The sequence below is a fragment of the Salminus brasiliensis genome, chromosome 11 (genome assembly GCF_030463535.1).
Source record: "Salminus brasiliensis chromosome 11, fSalBra1.hap2, whole genome shotgun sequence".
Lineage (NCBI taxonomy): Eukaryota > Metazoa > Chordata > Actinopteri > Characiformes > Bryconidae > Salminus > Salminus brasiliensis.
In genome coordinates, this window is record NC_132888.1 from 15,804,042 (window position 1) to 15,824,059 (window position 20,018).

The 20,018-nt window shown below is 42.7% G+C and overlaps 1 protein-coding gene across 4 annotated transcripts in view; it reads left to right on the forward strand.

Annotated features, from left to right (window-relative positions):
* The window catches only part of bcas3 (BCAS3 microtubule associated cell migration factor), a 262,914-nt gene that overhangs the window by 225,200 nt on the left and 17,696 nt on the right, over positions 1–20,018 (forward strand). For all 4 annotated transcript variants that reach the window (XM_072691947.1, XM_072691948.1, XM_072691950.1 and 1 more), the window contains one exon: positions 14,289–14,456. In XM_072691947.1, coding sequence (XP_072548048.1) covers positions 14,289–14,456 — 168 coding nt within the window. The remainder of the gene's footprint in view (positions 1–14,288; positions 14,457–20,018) is intronic.

A 20,018-nucleotide genomic window follows, 5' to 3' on the forward strand; every position in this document is an offset into this window, starting at 1 on the left:
AGCCATGACACGTCTGGTGTCTGAAGTTTGCATCTCAGTTTCTTTTGTTGGAAGTAGAAGACTAATGTAGCCAAAAAATAATGGAATCTTACTTACTACATCATTTAGCAACTGTGGAAACGTGCCTGTATCATCACACACAGGGCTGCCACAGTGTTAGCATCACTATCTCGGCACTAGCATTGCTATTGTGGAGTTAACGTCGCTATTATGTGGACTCTGAGGGAAAGGCTTGCATCCTTTACCCATCTGGGTCACATGAAATGTTACATGAAATGTAATAGATGTACATGAAACAAAATATATGCTCTATCAAAATACAGAGCATATATTTTGGTCCCAAACAACCCATTGTTGAAATGCCATTGACAATTCTATGCAGCCAGTGGCGGCCCGGCAAAACTAGGCTTACCTGGCTGTCCTTGTTTTTAATTGTATTATTTTCTCTTAAAGTTTTGTCATTTCCCACCACCTGCTAGGACTTTCCCTATTATGCCGATGCCACCAGCTCTTGGAGGGTGAGGGCTGGCACATGGTTTCTACAAGACACCTAAAGCCAGCCAACCACACATTTCTATTTCAGTGGAAAAATATTTATCTACCTTAAGCAAGTGTATAGAGTGTATGTTTTCAGGTTTCCAGTTCCATTTCATTTCCATTTTCAGGTTACTGTTTTTTTTCTTTTTCAATTTGGAAAAATATGCATGGACAATATGTAGATGAAAACGAGGAAAATCAAAATGGTTGGTACTACTGCTAAGCAAAATGTGATGATGTACGTTGTAAATCGTATCTTTCCATTTGAAATCCTATTCCTTTCATGATGCACACTGACCACATGCTTCCCAAACGCTTGGTATGTTAACCTATGCTAGTCAGCAGTCAGCCGGGTCATGTACCCCCTGTGGATGTGAGAGGTGCGGGTCCAGAGGCCCTGTGGCCAGGAGCACGCTTCAGTCAGGTAGAACACTGCCTCCAATCAATCAGATCACTTTCTCCAATGGCACAAGCTCTGTGCCACACATCATTGGTCTGATAAATAATACCGCCTGACAGGGCTAGGGCCCAGTGGACGCGTGCATCAGTGGGAGGGGGTGCCCTCGCCACCCGCCTGACCGCCAGCTGAGACCTCCATCCTCCAAACAGCTTCATTTTTTCACTCTTCTGACGGCCCGCACAAAACAAATTGCGCGACCCTAACTCGGTTAACTGGCGGGGCATAGGAATCACAGTCGCCATGTACGTCTGCACACCCCACGCTCCCTCCCCTTTTTCCTCCAGCGCCGCAAATGAGATCATGTGCCCAGAGCCCCTGCAGCACCCTGGGACTTCCTTCCTATTTCTGCTCGCATGAGAACGTCCAAATAACGCGCTGCTATTTATTTGGCATGCTTTAAGGCCGCAGTAAACAGAATGCAGCACGAGTTTATGTTTTTGCTGGGTCATTTCCCGGATAGTAGTGTGAACTATCAAGACCTGCAGAGGAGTAAACAGAGAGTAAATAAATACAGAAGGAGGGAGAGGGTTGTTGCTAGATGAGTGCTTGTGTGAATAGGAAGATTGGGTCATGTATTAGCAGCCAACTGAAGGGTCAAGCTGGAGCTGAAGTCTGTCTGTGGTTTGGAGGAGTCTGCTTGTCTAAGAGCTGTGGTCTCTCCCGGAGTGTCTGTCTTCGAGAAAAAACATCACTGTGTTGCTTCAGTAAATCTTTGTCTGTAGTTTGGAATAGTGTTGCTAGGAGATCCATTTGCCGGATTTGGATTCGGCGCATTCCAGTTTGGTTTCGGCACCTGTGATGCTCTGTATCAAAAGACGAAAGCATTATTATTTGTACAAGCAAATAAATTTGGATCCATTCTTCTTTGCAGAATTGTTTTATACAGCTACATTGAAGGATGGTTGAGCATGAACTGCCCGTTTAATACTTTTTCACAGAGCTTTATAATATGTGGACTTGGGGTTCCAAGTGGCTCAGTGGTTTCATGCACTTACACTATGGCACTGGAGGTTGTGAGTTTGAATCCCAAGCTATGCGACTTTGCCATCAGCAGCCGGAGTCTAAGAGAGCGCAATTGACTGTGCTCTCTCCAGGTGGGTAGATGGCACTCTCTCCCCTCATCACTCTTAAGCCGTGTTGGCCTGCACAGGCGTCTGTTAGCTGGTGTGGTGGAGCTGGGGACTCGGGGCTTTCCTCAGAGTATGTCGGCTAACCAGCAATGCCATGTCGGCGGCAGTTTGTAAAGAGACGGTGACTGGCTTCACTTGGATTGGACAGCATGTGTTAAGTCTTTACCCTCCCAGTGTTAGGTGCATTGCTAGCGCTGGGGCGAGCAATAGAGGGGTGAGTTATTTGTCAGCTGAAAAATTTGAAGGGAAGAAAAAAAAAACACACTAGCCAAAGTATCTATCTTACATTGTGAGACAGTACTTGATATCCACACTGATATAATGACAGGCCTATTTAGGATAAGTGGCCATGTTTATAGATAGTATTTGCTGTAAGGCAGTGTTTGCTCTGTTGTATCTCTGTCCTCTGTTCTTTTAAACCAGAACCAGAAATAGATGTGACACTGTTGTTTTGCAGTGCACGTATGGATATGTAGCTCTGTGCTGTTGTGAATGGACTTTATTAATGTCCGAGTATTTCTGCTTTGAAGGTGACTTTGTATGATACCTCAGTGTAACAGCATCACTCTCTTTGTATGTATGTATGTGTGTGTGTTATCAGCGTGTGCGAGTGCAGGTGTGTGAGTTCTGGCACTGAAAGCTGCATCCATCAGTCACCTGTGGTCTGGCAGACCCTGACAGCGCTGGGGCTCGGCTTCCCTCGGCAACGCCAGCCTGATGGATGGACCCCGCTGGGACAGGCCATGCCGTGATTAACAAAAACACTGACCCCCAGCTCCAAATTTCACGCATCTCTCATAGATCTGAGACTCTATCTTGGCACACAGAGACACACACACACCCTCTGATGATGTGCTTGGGCGTGTTGGATATATGTGTGCACGATTTCCCCCCTCATCATTTGGTCAAGAACTTGTAATGTTGTCCAAGTTGAATAGTGGAGCTCAGTGTTCAGTAACGCATTCTGAGGAGCGGCGCGTGATACTCAGTGAATCTGCTTGGTGCAGTGGTGCCGTTTAGAGGTCTGAGTGTTGTAACCGTGTCTGGAGTAGAGCTCAGTGTTTGGTCTTCGCTGCTGTCAGAGAAATAAATGCGCTCACGTTGCTGTGAAACACATTAGCTTCCCAGCATAAGCAAGACGCCCGCCTCATTAAGTTACAATGTAATGCAATCCTCCTTTATATCAATTACGACAAACTGCACTTCACTCATCTCCATCATTAACTCTACCTGGCTGCATTCTCTTCACACATGTGGCACCACTTATATTAAGGGGCTTGCGCAGACTAACCCAAGGTTAACTTTAGAAGCTCTTAATATAGGAACTGTGATTAATGGAGGGTCTAGACTAAGAGCATAGATCAAATATACCATACCAAACATGTGTACTCAAGTATATACAGCTTTGTATCCGAGGTGGCGAAAGTTTGGACTGATTGGCATTTTGGGGTAGTCTGGGTATGTATGTGTATGCGTGTGCGTTTCTGAAGCTTCCTACAGCAGGCCATGACAGGGTGCTCTCCTCACCAGGGCTGTCACAGTGCTGGGCCAGTTTGTCAGCAGCAACACTCTGCGGGGTCTGCTCTGTTTCAAGCATAGCATTCCTCTTTAATCATTACTGGGGCCATGACTCCTTTATTATTAATGTCGCGCCCCCCCCCCCCCACCCCCCCAAGTCTAACTCCAAGCAGCCACAGCAGCCTTGGACTCTGTTCTGCATAGAGAAGCTTCTGAGGAGAAAGAGAGAGGAGCGATGTCCTGACTGAAGCAGCTTTCACCCCTTTAAATTGTGAACACATTTTAAGTTGGCTTAATTAAAGCCAGTTAATTATGCCAAAAAGATGTAGGTGTTTGATAGCTCTTGACATTTTTAGTATATAGTGTTGCTAGGTGGTTGCTATGCTGTTGATGTGGGATCCCATTTGGTTGCTGTGGTATTGCTTGGCGATTCCTATGGTGCTACTTGGCTACTTTGGTGTTGCTAGATGGTTGCTTGGTAGTTGCTGTGTTGTTGCAAGGTATTTGTCTTGATGTTATTCAAGATTCAAGATTCAAGATTCAAAGCTTTATTGTCATATGCACAGTAAGGAAACTAGTTTCCCTGTACAATGAAATTCTTACTTTGCTGCCCACAGTGGATGTCATAGAATAAAAAGTATAAATATAAATAGACAAATAACAAGGATCAAAAATTAAACATGCAGAGAATATATAAAATAAAATATAAAATGTAAACAATTTAGAATTATACAGGCTATATACATTGTGCAGGTATGTGCTACATTAGTTACATTGTAACAGTCTGTAGTAAAGTGGTGTTTGTGCAAAATGAGCTGAAATATAACCATACAAGAACAGTTACATGTGCAAAACGATGTGTGCAGCTGTATGCAGACACAAACAGTCAAGTACAGTAGTGCAACTATTCATGTGCAAAATGATATGAGTTAGTGCAATTGTTATAAATACAGTGATGTCTATGAGGGGAGCCATCAGCTCAACTGTTTAAGAGTCTGATGGCTGTGGGAAAGAAAGAGTTCTTTAATCTGGTAGTCCGGCATTTCACGCTTCTGTACCTCCGACCTGAAGGTAGAAGTGTAAATAGTCCATGTTGGGGGTGGGTGGGATCTTTGATGATGGAGGCAGCTCTCCTGTGGACTCTGAGATTGTAGATGCTCTGCAGAGAGGGTTGTGCCATCTTGGTGATTTTGGTAGCAGTCTTTACCACTCTCTGCAGGCGTTTGCGGTCCTTCACAGTAGTGCTGCCATACCACACAGTGATGCAGCTGGTCAGGATTGATTCAATGATGCAGCTGTAGAAGTTGCTGAGGATTCTGGGTGACATGCCAAATTTCCTCAGCCTCCTGAGGAAGTACAGCCGCTGCTGAGCCCTCTTTAGCACATATGTGGTGTTCAGTGTCCAGGTGAGGTCATCACTGATGTGGACCCCTAGGTACTTAAAGCTGCTAACCCTCTCTACCTCAAGGTCCCGGATAAATAGTGGCTGATGAGGTCTCCTCTCCTTTCTCATGTCCACTATCATCTCCTTGGTCTTGTCCGTGTTGAGGGTTAGGTTGTTTTTGGTACACCATGCCACCAGACTGTCCACCTCCTTCCTGTAGGCTGCCTCGTCTCCGCCAGTGATACGACCTATCACAGTAGTTGCTATGCAGTATCAAGTAGTTGCTATGGTATCCCAGGTGTTTTTTTTTTATGGTGTTGCTGGGTGGTTGCTGTGGTACCTCAGGTTGTTACAATGGTGTCTGTAGATTTGCAGTGGTATTCCAGATGATTGCTATGTGTTCTCTCTGCTATCCCAGGTTGTTGCTAGTTGATTTTTAAGGTATTGCTGGGTGGTTGCTATAGTGTTGCTAGGGTTGCATTGTGATATTGCTATGCAGTGTGTGGTGCATCAGCTTTGTAAAAAGAATGCCTAATGATGTTTCATGATGTAGTAGCTGCACAGTGCTTTATTTCTCAGACCTCTAACACAGTCTTTTTGCTGGATAGGACGCACACAGGTTCCTAAATTCGATTGGGTTCAATTGAATCAGTCTAATGAAATCCCTTAAAAGAAACAAGGAAAGATCTGTTTTATGATTTTCTGATAGTCTGATGATATTGTGACACCCTTTTCTCTGTACAGCTTATGTCTAGTCCTGGAAGAAGACCTTCTCTCCCCCACCTGGCTTCTCACTTGACTTTAATTCAGAGCAGTCTGGATATACCAGCATTCATAATACCCCCAGTAATCGTGACCCTACCCTCATTGCTTTGATCATCCATGGTGCTGAATCCACTTCCACATTAGCAGTGTGGCCTGGATTAGACCTCAGACAAATAAGGCTTACAATGTTTATATTGATGGTTTGTTGTTTTTTTCTGCTTACTCTAACAAATAACAATAACATAGATACATAATTTGGATAATAATTAGACTGTATAGCATATGATATGCAGACAATGTGCATTATATAAGATAATCTATAAAATAAAGAACCATACATATAAGAAGATTTTTCCAATGACTCTTTGAAGTCAGGAAAACAGGTATTATAATATGCACAATAATATGCATTCAGTAAAATAATTTAAACATTTTTTGTATAGTTAAAGCCTAAAACAGTGTTTGCCTTACATAATGTTATGACTGTGAACGTTTTAACAATAATCCCAAATCTGTGCTCCGTCTGTAAAACACTAAACATGGGCCTTCATGTAGGTTTGTGCAAACTTCTGCACTCCCCAATGAGCAGCTTGCTTATTTAGAAACTATAAACACGTGTCTTTACTCATCACCCTTAGTCGGCACATTCACACACCAGTCATATGCGTTATATTAACATATTTGATACTTGAGACTCATTAGCATGGAGTGTTTACTCCCACATCCACACACTCAGTCTGGCGTGTCCAAGCTGTTCCTTTCTGCTCTAGGTTAACTGCCCTCTTGTGAGAACATCTTGGTGACTGAATTTTTCATTCTGGAGTGATGTAGGTTGGATGTGCGTGCTCGTAGCTGTTCAGAGGAGCTCATAAACTTTTAGTGTCTTGTTTCACAATCTCTGTTCTGCTGGATCTTCTGCCTTTCCAGAACTAAAAGGCTGATATTGATTATCTAACATTGTATCTCAGAGCGATGGCGTTCGCGCCCATGTTGTATTGGCTGTGTTGTCAGCAGACTGATTTCCTATCTCTTCCACAGCTCACAGTGACTCATTCCTCTGTGTTGTCTCTCTTTCAGAGACTTGGATAAGGTTTAGATCTTCCATAGCTAGCCAGAGGAATGCAGACGCGCAGTCTGTGAATCAAAATCGTAAGACTTGCTTAATCCATGAGAGAGGTTTGAGCGTGGAGGAGCTATAAGAGGATGGGGCGAGATGACTAGACTGGCTTTTCTTTTTGTCTGCACACCTATTCCATGTTAAAACGAACATGGATTTTGGTGCTCCAGTGATTTTCATATCCTTAGCTATAGCATGCAATATTGTAATAATTTCCCAATAATGTAATAATGCCCAGAAATTAAACAAAAAACCCAGAAAATTTAATCTAATAAATATACTAACTTGCCTAATAATGTTTTAACATTGTTGTTGTAGTACCCATATGAATATGAATATAATATGAATCTTAATATATGATTTTACATTTGATCTTTATTATTTGTAATTATTTATGTTTGTCTAAATTAATGAATTACATTTTTGTTAAATGTTTGACTCAGCTAAGTAAAATATTTGTAATATTATTAACTTACAGGGAATCTGTTACAATATTAAGCGCTACACATGGTTATTGTGAAATGTCCCAATCCATTTTGTTTTGTACTTCGATCCGATCCGAGCACTATTGATCGATACAGATCTGATCCAAAGTGTGTGTTTTATACTGTAGCTCATACAGCCACACAGTTTTGGTAAGATAAAGTCAGTCTGCCAATTACTAATACCATAAAATCAGTTCTTTTTATTATGCAAATTGATGCATTTATTTTTTTGACCTTTATCTGACCTACTTTTTCAAATGACCACTGTATATTTGATTAAAGTACAATATCACAAAATGTCAGTTCCTAAATGCTGCAGTGGAATTACTTGCATGAACAGATTTCTTTTGGCTATGTTATTCCAGCAACCTTAATGACCCTAAATAAAACCACTAAATATCCGTTTATAGTGTTCCAGTGTCAATACAATATGAACTCATACACATCTATGGAAGCCTACGCCTTTCTTTTAGTTTTGAGTGAGCATTTCAACACTAAAACACTTTTTTAACCAATAGTGACTCACCAGTCCAAAAATGAAATAAAGAAATAATATTTATTGATTGATTGATTAAACATGGTTCAGGTGGCATGTCGCTCGCTGAAACAGCAGGAGGAAAAAGGCTGAAGCTTTTCTAAAGCTTTACAGTCACATGCTCTAGTTTTATGTGGCCATGTTTACTCAAAATGTGTCTGAAACAATCAAAACTGAATGGAAATACTGAGAATGCAGATGTTAGATTTCACACTGCAGACATTTAGTTCACTTTAACTTCAGGTCTTCTCAGGTTTCTCATGGAAAAGAAAGCTTAATGTTGCTGATACCTGATCCATTAAAAAATGTCTGAATCAGCCTCTGTTCACAGAAATCCACAGAAATCCCATTTGCACCATTCAGCACCTGCCCATTGACTTCTATTAGAGCAGTGTTTTAAGTTCTCTGAGGGCAGGGGAATTATTGTCTGTTGGATTTGACTGTACGCTACAGATTAATTTAATAATAGGAAATATTACTTCAAAGGATTTTTTCTTTCTCCCTTTGAAGTGCTTTTTAAGTTCTCACACCGTTGTCACTCCAGTGCGGAGTGTTGTTTGCTGTCTCTGAATGGGATGAGGCTGTAGAGGGTGGTGAAAGTGCCACACACACTGCTTTAGACCCACACTGCACTCTGTGCTATTAAAGGCTTATGTCTAATTGCAAGACAGTGTGCTGTTTTCCTAAAGTTGCAAACCTGGCTTTTAGTGCAGGATGGCGAGTACGGGGCTAAAGTGAGTGAGTGAGAATCCATTGTACGCCAGGGCGCCTGAGTAAAAGCCTGGCGAGTGTGTATTGATGGGATTACTAACACTCCGGGAGCTGAGGAGGCCGAGAAGAGAGAGAGAGTGAGGAGTAAATGATTTAAAAGGCAAAGTGTAAAGTAATGAAAGGGAGGGGTCCCCCGCACCGCAGTGAAAAAGGCTTCCTTGGAGCCGTGTATCATGCTGTTAATCCTTCGAGCTTATATCTACATTAACACTCGCACATCGCCGCTAAACACTTCTGGCAGCTTTCAGGCCTGTATTGCCTCGGCAGTGATACACTTGTCTGCAGTGCTGTCAGTCTAGGCTCTCCGGAGTGGTTGATGTTGTGTGTGCGCGCGTGTGTGCACGTGTGCAGGAGTTGGCAGCACTTTAGAGTGAGCTCCGTGTGAGAGGCTATGAAAGCAGGCCACAGAGCTGGAGAGCTGGAGGGCACAGAAATAAAGCCAGTAAGAGTGCCCAGCGCCTCCCTTATCTGGTGAGTTAGTTGGCATGGACGCTTCAAAGAGGATATACACTCCAGCAAAGCCACTGGCAGCTAACTACTGGCCCTGTCCACTGAGCTAGTGCACACTTCAGCTCGCCGCTGGCTCTCCAGTCTAGCTATTTTTACCACACCAGCAGCCTACTGGCTTTTAAAAAAAAAATAATGTTAAGGCCAAATATACAGCGATCAGCCATAACATTAAAACCACTGACAGGTGAACTGATTAACATGATGATCTCATTATAGTGACATCTGCCAAGGGGGTGGGCTACGCATGTTAGGCAGCAAGTGAACAGTCAAGTCTTAAATGTGATGTGTTGGAAGCAGGAAACACGAACAAGCATAGGACTCTGAGGCACTTTTTCAAGGGCCAGATTGTGATGGCTAGACAACTGAGCCATACTGCAGGATGCCCTCAGAGATCTTGTGGAGTCCAGCGAGACAGAGCCATTCTGGAGACATGAGAGGGGGCTACCCAGTATTGTACAAAACATTGGTTTTAATGTTATGGCTGTTCAGTGTAATACAATCACGTTTTATTAAGGGGTCATAAGTGAGCGGTGGCTAATGAGTATTTATGACTGGGAAAGCGCATTTCAGCTCTGTTAATGAAGGTCACTCGCATCTGAAAACAACTGGCCTGCTGGTGGAAAATCCTTCATATCAATGATGATCGCATTCAAGCAGGTGTGTCTAAAAGTTTGGCTGGTACTGTACACAAACAGTTGACATGTAAAATCAGTGCAATTCAATTGGCACCTTCGAGTGGTTGGTATGGCGCAATCAATAACACCACTACCTGCCAGTGAGCTACCACATCACGTGGGAGACTGGGGTTTGATTCCCAGTATGGGTGACTGTGCTGCGTTACACCAAAAAGAGTCTTAAAACTACATTGGCTTGCCTCTGTAATATGAGTAACCTTGTAAGTCGTTCTGGATAAGAGCGCCAGCTAAATACGGTAAATGTAAATATATATATGAACCTTCAGATCACTATGCATTTTAACACCCTCAGTCGTTTTACTCATCAGCTGTGTTGAGCCGAGTGCGCACGTGGTTTTATTTTGTAAAACTGGGGAGTTTTCACGTTTGACATTAGTATGTGTAGCTTGATGGAGCTCCTCCAGGCTGGATCAGTCTAAGCACATGCCTTTTGGCCTTTTTCCCCTCCTGACAGTTCCTGATTTACACCCTGTGGGTTTTCCACCAGCAGGCCAGTTGTTTTCAGATGCGAGTGACCATCATTAACAGAGCTGAAATGCGCTTTCCCAGTCATAAATACTCATTAGCCACCGCTCACTTATGACCCCTTAATAAAACGTAATTGAATTAATCCCACCTCATCTGATCCTGCTGCTCCTGTAGGTGTGTTTATGGTGCAGTGGCCTGCTCTGGTAGCCCAGAGACCAGGTAATGCAGCCTGTTGTGTGTGTGTGTGTGTGTGTGTGTGTGTGTGTGTGTGTGTGTGTGTGTGTGTGTTTATGCGGGTGCATGTGAGGGACGAAAGCTGTGCCGTCTGGCGTGAGGTTTGGCTGTAAAGGTGAACTCATGCTAAATTAAATCTTCAAGGAAATCTCAGCGGTGTGAGATTAGCAGCACCGCGTTTGCCAACAGCTGGGAGAGGACTAATCCTTACAGATTTTACCATGATGAAAAACACGGCACATTTTCCCCCTCAGTTTTTTTTTTCTTTTTAAGTCTTTTTAAAGCCGTGTGAACATCATGTCCTCATATCTCAGTAGTTGAGGCGAGATTTCCAAGTGAAGAATTAAAGTGGGAGTAACACGCACATCTGGAGGGAGGGAAGGACCACGTGGTGCTGCCCTGGACATTGGCCACTCCGCGGACCTTCTCTCTGAGTGGAAGGCCTCAGCCCGTGGCAGCCGTTTATTATTTAATCGGGCAAGGTCCAGAGCTGAGGGGTGTGAAGAATGAGGAATGCAGGCTGCAGCAGGCTGTCACTCGCTCTGATGAAGACATCTCCCCCCGGTGAAGAGGATGAACTCCTGACCCGCTCTTCCCCCTCTGCTGGTGTCACTCTGCCGCCAGACTCTCTCACCGTAGCACTCAGGGTGAGCGAGCGAGCACTAACTCGCTCCCATGTGCTCTCCGTCACTGGCTGTGGAGAGCTGCTCTGTGTGCTCAGTTATGGCACACTCAAAAGCAGGCTAGTAGTGGCTTCAGATAATCTCTTCAAGCTAAACAAATGTTCATATGAATTCTATGAAAGTTCATAGAATGACATATTTCTCAATAAAGCCTATCCATATACATCCTACTTTGTGAACTTTGTACATGTTTAGGTACTGTTATCTGCTAATATGTACATAAAAATATTATATATGGACATCAGCCCGCAATTCCCACCAAAGTTCTGTGAAACATTACTCATATACATGAATATCCGTCATCTCTTTTATTATGAGTGCTCCAAAAACATGGAACTTTGCCACTGAGGGGGGAGCAGTCGTGGCTTAAAGATTAAAGAATTGGGCTTGGGACTGAAAGGTCGTCAGTTCAATCCACTGAACTGGTAGGATGTGAGGCCTGGAATCAAGGCACCCCAATTGCTATTCGGACGCAGAGTGTGTGTTTTCACTGCCCTGATCACTAGTTTGAGTGCATGTGTTCACTGTCACGGATGGGTTAAACGCTATGGTTGAATTCTGCTAAATTCTGCTGTGAAATGGGGATAAAGTGGGCTTTGCTTTCTTTTCCTTGATGCTACATCACTTTTACACAGTAGCAGCAATGCAGGCAATGCTTCTTTTGTGCGCCATGCCACTATAATCAAATGCAGTACAATTTTGTGATGTTTTCTGCTTCACTGTAAAAATCACCAGAAGACGATACATCCCTCAACGTATGGCTAAGTTCACACCTAACCGCTTCCTGTTTATTTGCAGTTTAAGCATGTAAAAGGGCCTGAAGACTATTGTTTACACGTAATGACCAAAGATACAGTGCATATATTAAAGCAGTAGAAGTAGTAGTAGTAGTAGTTCTCATCCGGATGTCTAAATTTCAACTGTACTGTGGTTGGAACAGATCACAAAAGGTGTGGGTTTATCAAGTTTATCTGGGGCAAAGGTCAAACTGGGTTGTTTCTTTCTTTCTTTCTTTTTTTGCTGCATTGTTGCTTTAAGGAATCATAATTGTTGCATGTTAGGAGCTACCTGCCTCAGCTACCTCAGCTTTCCCCACCAGCTTAGATCTGTTCATGCCTGCACAACTGCTGGCCTGTTTTCTGTAAACATACTCTCAGATGAAATCCCACTTAAGCCCCACACTAATGTTCAGATATACAAACATGTACTTTCCACTCCGTGTGCATGCAAGTAGTACACTTAGGTGTACTTTCTGAGGGCTGTGTTACATTTCACTCTGGAGATACAAGTCTTATCCTGTGGCACAGAAAATTACAATGGGTCATATCAGGGAAAACCTTTTTGAAATAAAGAACTTGGTGTATTATGTAAACCTCATTTCAAAGTTCCAGGATGTACCGTTTACTCGCCAGTCCAAACTTGTAGAGAATAGACCTCAAGAACGGCTGAATTCCTAACGTCTGTGACGTTATAGAAAGAAGTACATTTACACATACCCTCCTATAAAGCTATACCCTTCTAATAACTGCTTTTAGAAAGAGTCACAACATAGAGCAGACAATCAGAGGAGAGGTCATTGCATTTGTCAACCTTAAAGGCTAGATATACAAACAAAGCAAAAGCCGGAAGGAAAGAATGGGGATCTGCGCTCGGCTAAATGCTAAACGCTAGCCGTGTGGCTTTTACCATCTCTTCTCTCCATCATTCGCTCCCTTGAAAACAAATTGCCCAACTAGAGATAAACATTTGAGAAAGCCAAACATGGAGTAGTGTGGGGGGGAGGGCAGGGCCAAAAGCTAACTGGCTATAATCTCTCCAGCTTGCTAGTAGCACATCACGCTGAGAGGACACAAGAAGAGGACAGCAACACTGTCCATTAAGACTCAGGAATAATTACATTTACATTTACATTTATGGCATTTAGCAGACGTTCTTATCCAGACAAACAAAGTGCTTTGCTATTTACCCAAGAAAAACTTTAGCTAGTTAGAATTAGTGTTTTTGTCAGTGCTAAAACTGTCACCATAAACCAGCCAATAAAAGCAAAGCTTACAATTGCATTTTTATTCTATATTAATTCAAAATAACATGATTGTAAATAAATATTATTTGAGCATTTGCTTAGATACATACCTGCAGACTATTTGTACATCATAAATAATAAAGGCCTTTACCGGCACCTTTAAATTTGACTCTTTACATTACTGTTAAATTAATATATCTAACTTTCATCTGTGTGTGCACCCGTCAGATGTGTGATGCAAAGCTTCAGTATCACGCAGGGCTAAATGTGTGGTCAAGGTCCTGTACTCTGTACTCTGAGGGTTACTTCTTTGATGAAGGCTCTGTTGGTGTAGGCGGTGGGGATCGCTTCTTTGAGGAGTCAGTGGCAGGCACACACAGGACACAGCTTTTTATGAAGTGGTATAAAGTTATCTGCTGTGCGTGAGTCTGGCCGGCGTGGTGTTTTACAGGAGATACGGCAGGCTCCTGCAGCCCCTATCAGCAGCAGGCCGGCGGCCGCCTCTCTCGCCTGCGTATTATGGCCTGTCAGAGACCCAGAGTGTGGCTGAGCCTGCACAGGGCAGATAGCCACTGGCCCAAAGATCAAAGGGGCTGCTTTCAGACATCTCTGATAACCCGGCTGTATTTCACAGAGGGCTGGTCTGTGTGTAGAGTGCATCACAGGAGTCTGGGGGTCTCTCTTTGTTTAATTTTGTCTGTTGTTTGCAGCTGGTGTTATTTCATTCATATCATGGTGATGTATTATCTTCCTAGTGTTTTACTTGATATCCTGTGTAAAGCCCTATGTCTCTCCTCCTCTGGATTTTCCCCAGTTGAATCGAATGTGCTTTGTCACCAAACTTTCGGAAAAACAACAAAATTTGTAATAAAAAGAGATTGTCTTATGGTGGTGTTTTGTAGCGTTCAGTTCATTTTGACGGGCTGCTGTCTCTAAACATCTCTCTCTCTCTTTCTCTTTTTCTCTCTGCCAGGCACGTTCGACCGCAGTGTGACCCTGCTGGAGGTGTGCGGCAGCTGGCCTGAGAGCTTTGGCCTACGTCACATGTCCTCTGTGGACACTACAGAGGAGGGCCTGAGGGAGAGGCTGGCTGAAGCCATGTCCGAGTCACCCAGCAGAGACATCGTAGGCTCTGGAACAGGTGAATTACACAACTCTCGACACTTCACTGCACTGCGTTAAGTGTACACACTGAAATCTCCAGAAACACTGCATCAGTAACATGTAACATGTTTATAGAGAGCTAAATCTTTGACTCACTGTAAAACCCTAATGAGTTAAGTTTACTCAAATCATTTGATAAATTTTTTTTCCAGTCTTATGTAATACTGTAACAAACGCAGTCTACCAGACACACCATAAGTACTTGACACTCAAAACGTTATTTGTACTTAAAATCTGATGTAAATTAAACCCTAGATTCACTTGAACATATGAAGTTTAAGTAGAATGCACATAAGCTACTAAGCAATGTTAGAGCAACTGTCCTAATACTTTTAACGTTTTGAGTTAATGTAACTATATCTCTGCATTCTTTCATTAATGAATGGATTAATGTTTACCTGACAAACACTGACAGCATAACCCTGCTATCATACAAGAGTAAACACTGTAGCACACAACCAGAGAGTCACACTCCGTAACACTGAAAATGGTAACTAGCGCTTATAGCATATAACATGAAGGCCAGTCAGTTAGTCCTTCCATTTAATGTACATTTGCATTTACATGCATACCTAAGAGAAGCTAGCACTCATTGACACACCCTGTATGCAAATAGATGGTGCCAGGAGCCAATGGGAGAGATGTAAGTTTTACTTCAGGAGGTTGTATTGTACAAAGAACCATACAGGTCATTGTATATCATAAAAACCGCACATCTGGTTCAGTTACATGGACCTTGTTCTGAAATGATTCGATCCAACATCAGTACAGTTTCTATTTTTAAGTGTGCAGTTTTTAAGCTTATATGGCCCAATCACAATCCAGTTGCCAATTGCCAACAGTGGAAACTCTATAAATACAGTTTAATAATAAAAAAATATCTCATTTGAATGTTCAAAATGATCACAAATGCTTGACCAATGTGTGGGAATATTCAGTTTTACATAAATCAGACTTGGATTCCCAGTGTTCTCTCCCTTTTTTACGTTTCTGGATTCTATTATGATTTTTTAGGAAAAAGTGTCAAATTTCATCATTATGCATTATGCATTATACATTTATGGCATTTGGCACTTTACATTTTTTATGTCAAAGTAACTTACAGTTTACTTAACACTGTGTTAACAGTGTTGTGCTTGCCTGAGAAGGGACTTGAACCCCAGTCCGCCATGTGGAATGCAGCGGTGCTACTCGATACTCTGTACTAATAGTTTATTTATTTTTGTGTGTTAAAAAAAAAAAAAAAAAAAAAAAGGAAGAAGCCGTATTTAGCATTTATAGAATAGTACATGCAATTCTGATCAGCTCTTACAAACCAAAACACAGACACAATCGAACCACCACCATTAGGTTGCTGCATTAAGAAACATTGGTGCATTTTGACACACTTAGTTACTTACATTCCCATAAAGAGATTTTAAGCTCATTAAAAAAGTGAAAGCATCACTCTGTTTATAACACTTCACAAGAAATATGGATCATGCGGCAGATTTAGCTTGGCCATTAGTGCTTCATGGGTGCTGGGGAGAGGCGTTAATGAGTGCGAGTGTTGTAAATGGCCTGACAGCTTTTCAGTCAGAGGGCTGAGTGCTAAAGCTCTGCTACTTGATTCACTGCACTTGTGCTCCTCTGTTAAAGACCTGCCATCATGTGTCATCTCAATTAGCCCGCTCGCCTGATTGCTCATCACTTCAGTTAGTTCTACTGATTTGTAGCTCTTTCAGCCACACAACGAGCTGAACTGTGTTAGAAGACAAAATGGTAAACCCTATTTTGTTTCATTTACTTAGCTAAATGCTAGATCGGACCAGACATAGTGTGTGCCTCGCTCTTTTCTGCCCTCATAAGTTAGAAAAATAGAGACATTCCTTTGAGAGACAAGGTCTCGGCATATTAAAGTGATTTCTTGCACAGACCAGCTTGGGAATGGCAGATTTCAAAGGCTTTATAATAATGAATTAGGTTGTTCGCATTGAGAGAGGGAGCGAAAGGAGGGGGGAAATTGCCACTCTGGGCAATCCAAATGTTTAACTCATTTAGGAAGCTGCAGCTTTCTGGTCCTCCCCCTTGCTGAACAAGAGTCCCTTTGATTTCTGAGGGAAGATGGAGGTTGGATCCTGGACGGCGCTGCTTGGAGCAGCGAGGTCACAAGGCCCTAATGCGTTTAGCATCGACTGGCCCTCTCTCGTAGCGCGTCTATTAGGCACTAATTTGATTTGTACCTATTCATTTGCAGTCCCTGCAGCAGCACCGAGTTGGCCCTCCCCGTAATTGGTTCTGTCTCTATTTTTGCATCATTAGATTAAGTCCGACTCCCGGACACTTGTAGTCTGCGCTTGTCCGTCCATTTATACAGCCTAATGTAACGCAAAATTCATTACTGATCACATTACACTCAACTTTTGGCCTCCAGCAAGGCGGACGAACATATATATATATATAGTTAACCCTTTCTTGCAGTAGGAAGCCCAGAGCATTGCTCTGTGTGATTGCAGAGTGAAGCGCTAAATAAGCCACTTGGGAACCGGAGACATACTGCTGGAGCCTCGAATGAGATATGACTATCATTTGTATCAGCCTGGGTCTGCGTCTTTAGCCAGACACTGCGACTGCAGTTGAAAACCAGCCAGATCACAAATCTAATCATATCCTCTTGGACTGCCACAGAGAGTTGAGATGAGTAAACACTGATATTCCTCCACTTATCATTACCATTATCCTCAATATATGTGGTTGGGATGCGCTCAGACTCATGGTGGATTGTGGAATGATCTGGTCACTTTTAAAGCCTTGAAATGTGTGTGTATGTGTGCTGGTAGGTGAGTTACTGTGGCTTTGCATATCATGCCTGAGCAGCTCTCTTTGTAGTAGCAGGTTCAGTGAGAGAGTCACCTTGAAAAGCAAAGGCAGATGGTTACGCACTTAACATCTCACGCACATGCATAGGCCCTTTCCTCTGGAGAAGATTCCACAGCCTTGCTGTCATGGGACAAGAATTATTCCTTTCCTTCTGTCCATTCCTCTCTAACTAATTCTCCATCTTTGTCTCCATCAAACCCTCTCCTATCCTATCAGTCCTCCTTGGCCGTCACATAAAATGCTGTTCTCTGGTGCTCGAGGGACAGACGTCTGTTTCTGTTCTTTGGAGTCAGAGAATGAACATGAGCATCCTGAAGAACAGAAGACACATTTTCAGGTTTTATACAAGTCAAGATTCATGAAGAGTTAAGCTCTGGCTCCTGCTTTACTCTGATAGGATGCAGCCAGGTGCCTTTTTGATAATTCACAATGGTTTCCACAAAAGACAGTTAATAAGATGCCCTCAGGAGCGACAGAGGGCCACATAAATACATGTTTTTATCTTGTTTGCGACTATAGCTTCAGATCTTCATGCAGGTGTCAGGCAGCTTTACTGGTCTCAGACTCCTGAAATGCAGTCATCTTGAAATTAGATTTCACCCAGCAACATAATGTTGCAAATTGGATTTTGCTTATTGGTGCTAACCCAACATAAATTCCATTTAAGCAAAAGAAGAGGGCAGGACTGGAGCAGTCTTGGTGCCATGAGCTGCTGCCTCCCCCGCCCTCCACCAATGCCACCACAGCCAGTGTGCACTGAGGCCAGACCCAGGGATTATGGCACTGTCATTTCTCATTACGCCTGTCGCCCCCAAAAAGCACATTTATATCTATTTCTCCCTTAAGCCTGCTATGCGGAAGGAGCCTAAGAGCACAGACTTAAATCCTTTTCGCTGCCAGCCTGATAATCTTAACACACTGAGGTGCAAGCCGCAGTAATGCTTGCAGAGCTCCTACATTCAGCTCTTTATATGCACTTTTCTACTGCATTTCGTATAACTTCTGTCAAATATATGGAGCTATAACAACTGACCTATCTGTCCACAAATGCTCTCTTTCATAGTGTCATTGTTAGTTACCAGGTTTGGCAAGTCATGCGTACCCATTTCAAGGATTCATTCAACCTGTTGAGAAATTGTAGCATAGAACATTTTCCTTTTTTTTCCCTTTTGAAAATACCCAAATTGCAGGAGCGGGTTCAAGGGCTTCCCTGAAATTTAATTGGCCATCCCACTGGCCACCTCAGACTGATTTGGGGTCATTTGTCAGTCTGCATTTGGGGGTCACAAGCAGCTGTTGCTCCACCTTCATGTGCACTGGACAATCTGAGATTTGATTTCCAAGGCTAAGTGCAGTTCAACCAGGATTTCAACAGTTGAGAAAACAACATATGATCAGATTTAATGTGTAATATGCTTGTTTTTTTATTTATTGGGTTCATTAGCTATTTAGTAAGCCAATTCGGTTATCTATACACACTCACTGTTAATGAACACTGATTAACATTTAGTAATTGAATACATTTTATTTTAATAAGTAGTTACATGCTGTCTGTCATTCATGACTTTTCAAATGCATACTTTGTGCTAAGAATAATGTTTGCTCACTTTATTTGGATAGCACAGTTTATACCCTTACCGATTGTCAACAAATGTTCAGATTGTTTTGAGACTGTCTGGTAAAACAGACACTCTGGTAAATTCGTCAGATTCTCAGTAATTAAGGTTAAGGTGTGGAACAAGGCTAGCCTTGATTGAACAACTTAACGGACATGTAGGATTTACTCGCCATGGAGAAATGGGTTTAAATTTGAATAACCTCCGTTTTCACTACGGCAAGTGTAAGTTTTAACTGTAGCCTAGTATTGAAATGTAAAAAAACCCTGTAGAAATGATTGTGGACCTTAACCACCCCACACTAGCTTTGTATCCCATCTTGGCCACCACAGTCAAAATCAAAATGGCAATTTGTCTGCATTATCCATTTTAATTTACATATGACATGTCATGTAATCAAGCCAGTGTTAGCATTGCATCAATTTTTAATTATTGCTGTTTCCAGCACGCCTGGCTTTAACAAGAAGTGCAGCTCAGTTAGCCAGCTATCTGAAAAGTTTGACCCACCTCATAGCAGTTGCTGCCACAGGGACTGTGGATAGGTCAGGTGGCAGCGGATATGTATACTTCTACTGTTGTGAGGGTTTAGTGTTAGTCAAGGAATTACATGAATACAGCTGCAGTGTAGAAATGGATAAATATGGAGTGTCAGTAGATGGCAGTGTGAAAGTGTGAGGGAGCTGCCACTCTCTTCCTGTCCTCTGAACTAACTGTGTGTGTTCATTTAACACTTATTAGAGCCGATGGCTTTTTGTGCACTTGACAGAAAGCCCACACTGGTGTAGCAGGCCACGCCACAATGGCTGCTTTGTGAAGAGGATGTTAGCAACAGCTCTCAAGTACCCGCTCTCTCTCTCTCCCGCTCTCTTTCCCAGAACATCCCTGAACATTCAGTTAGGCCTTTAGGGCAGTTCCCCTGCTGCCCACACGCACGCACACACACACACATACAAAAAAGGCTCTCAAGCAGACACGCATGGAGACACATAGATGAACACAAACACCCACACGCATACACTGAGAGTCCGTCACACATGCATACACACACTTAGACAAGCTCTCAA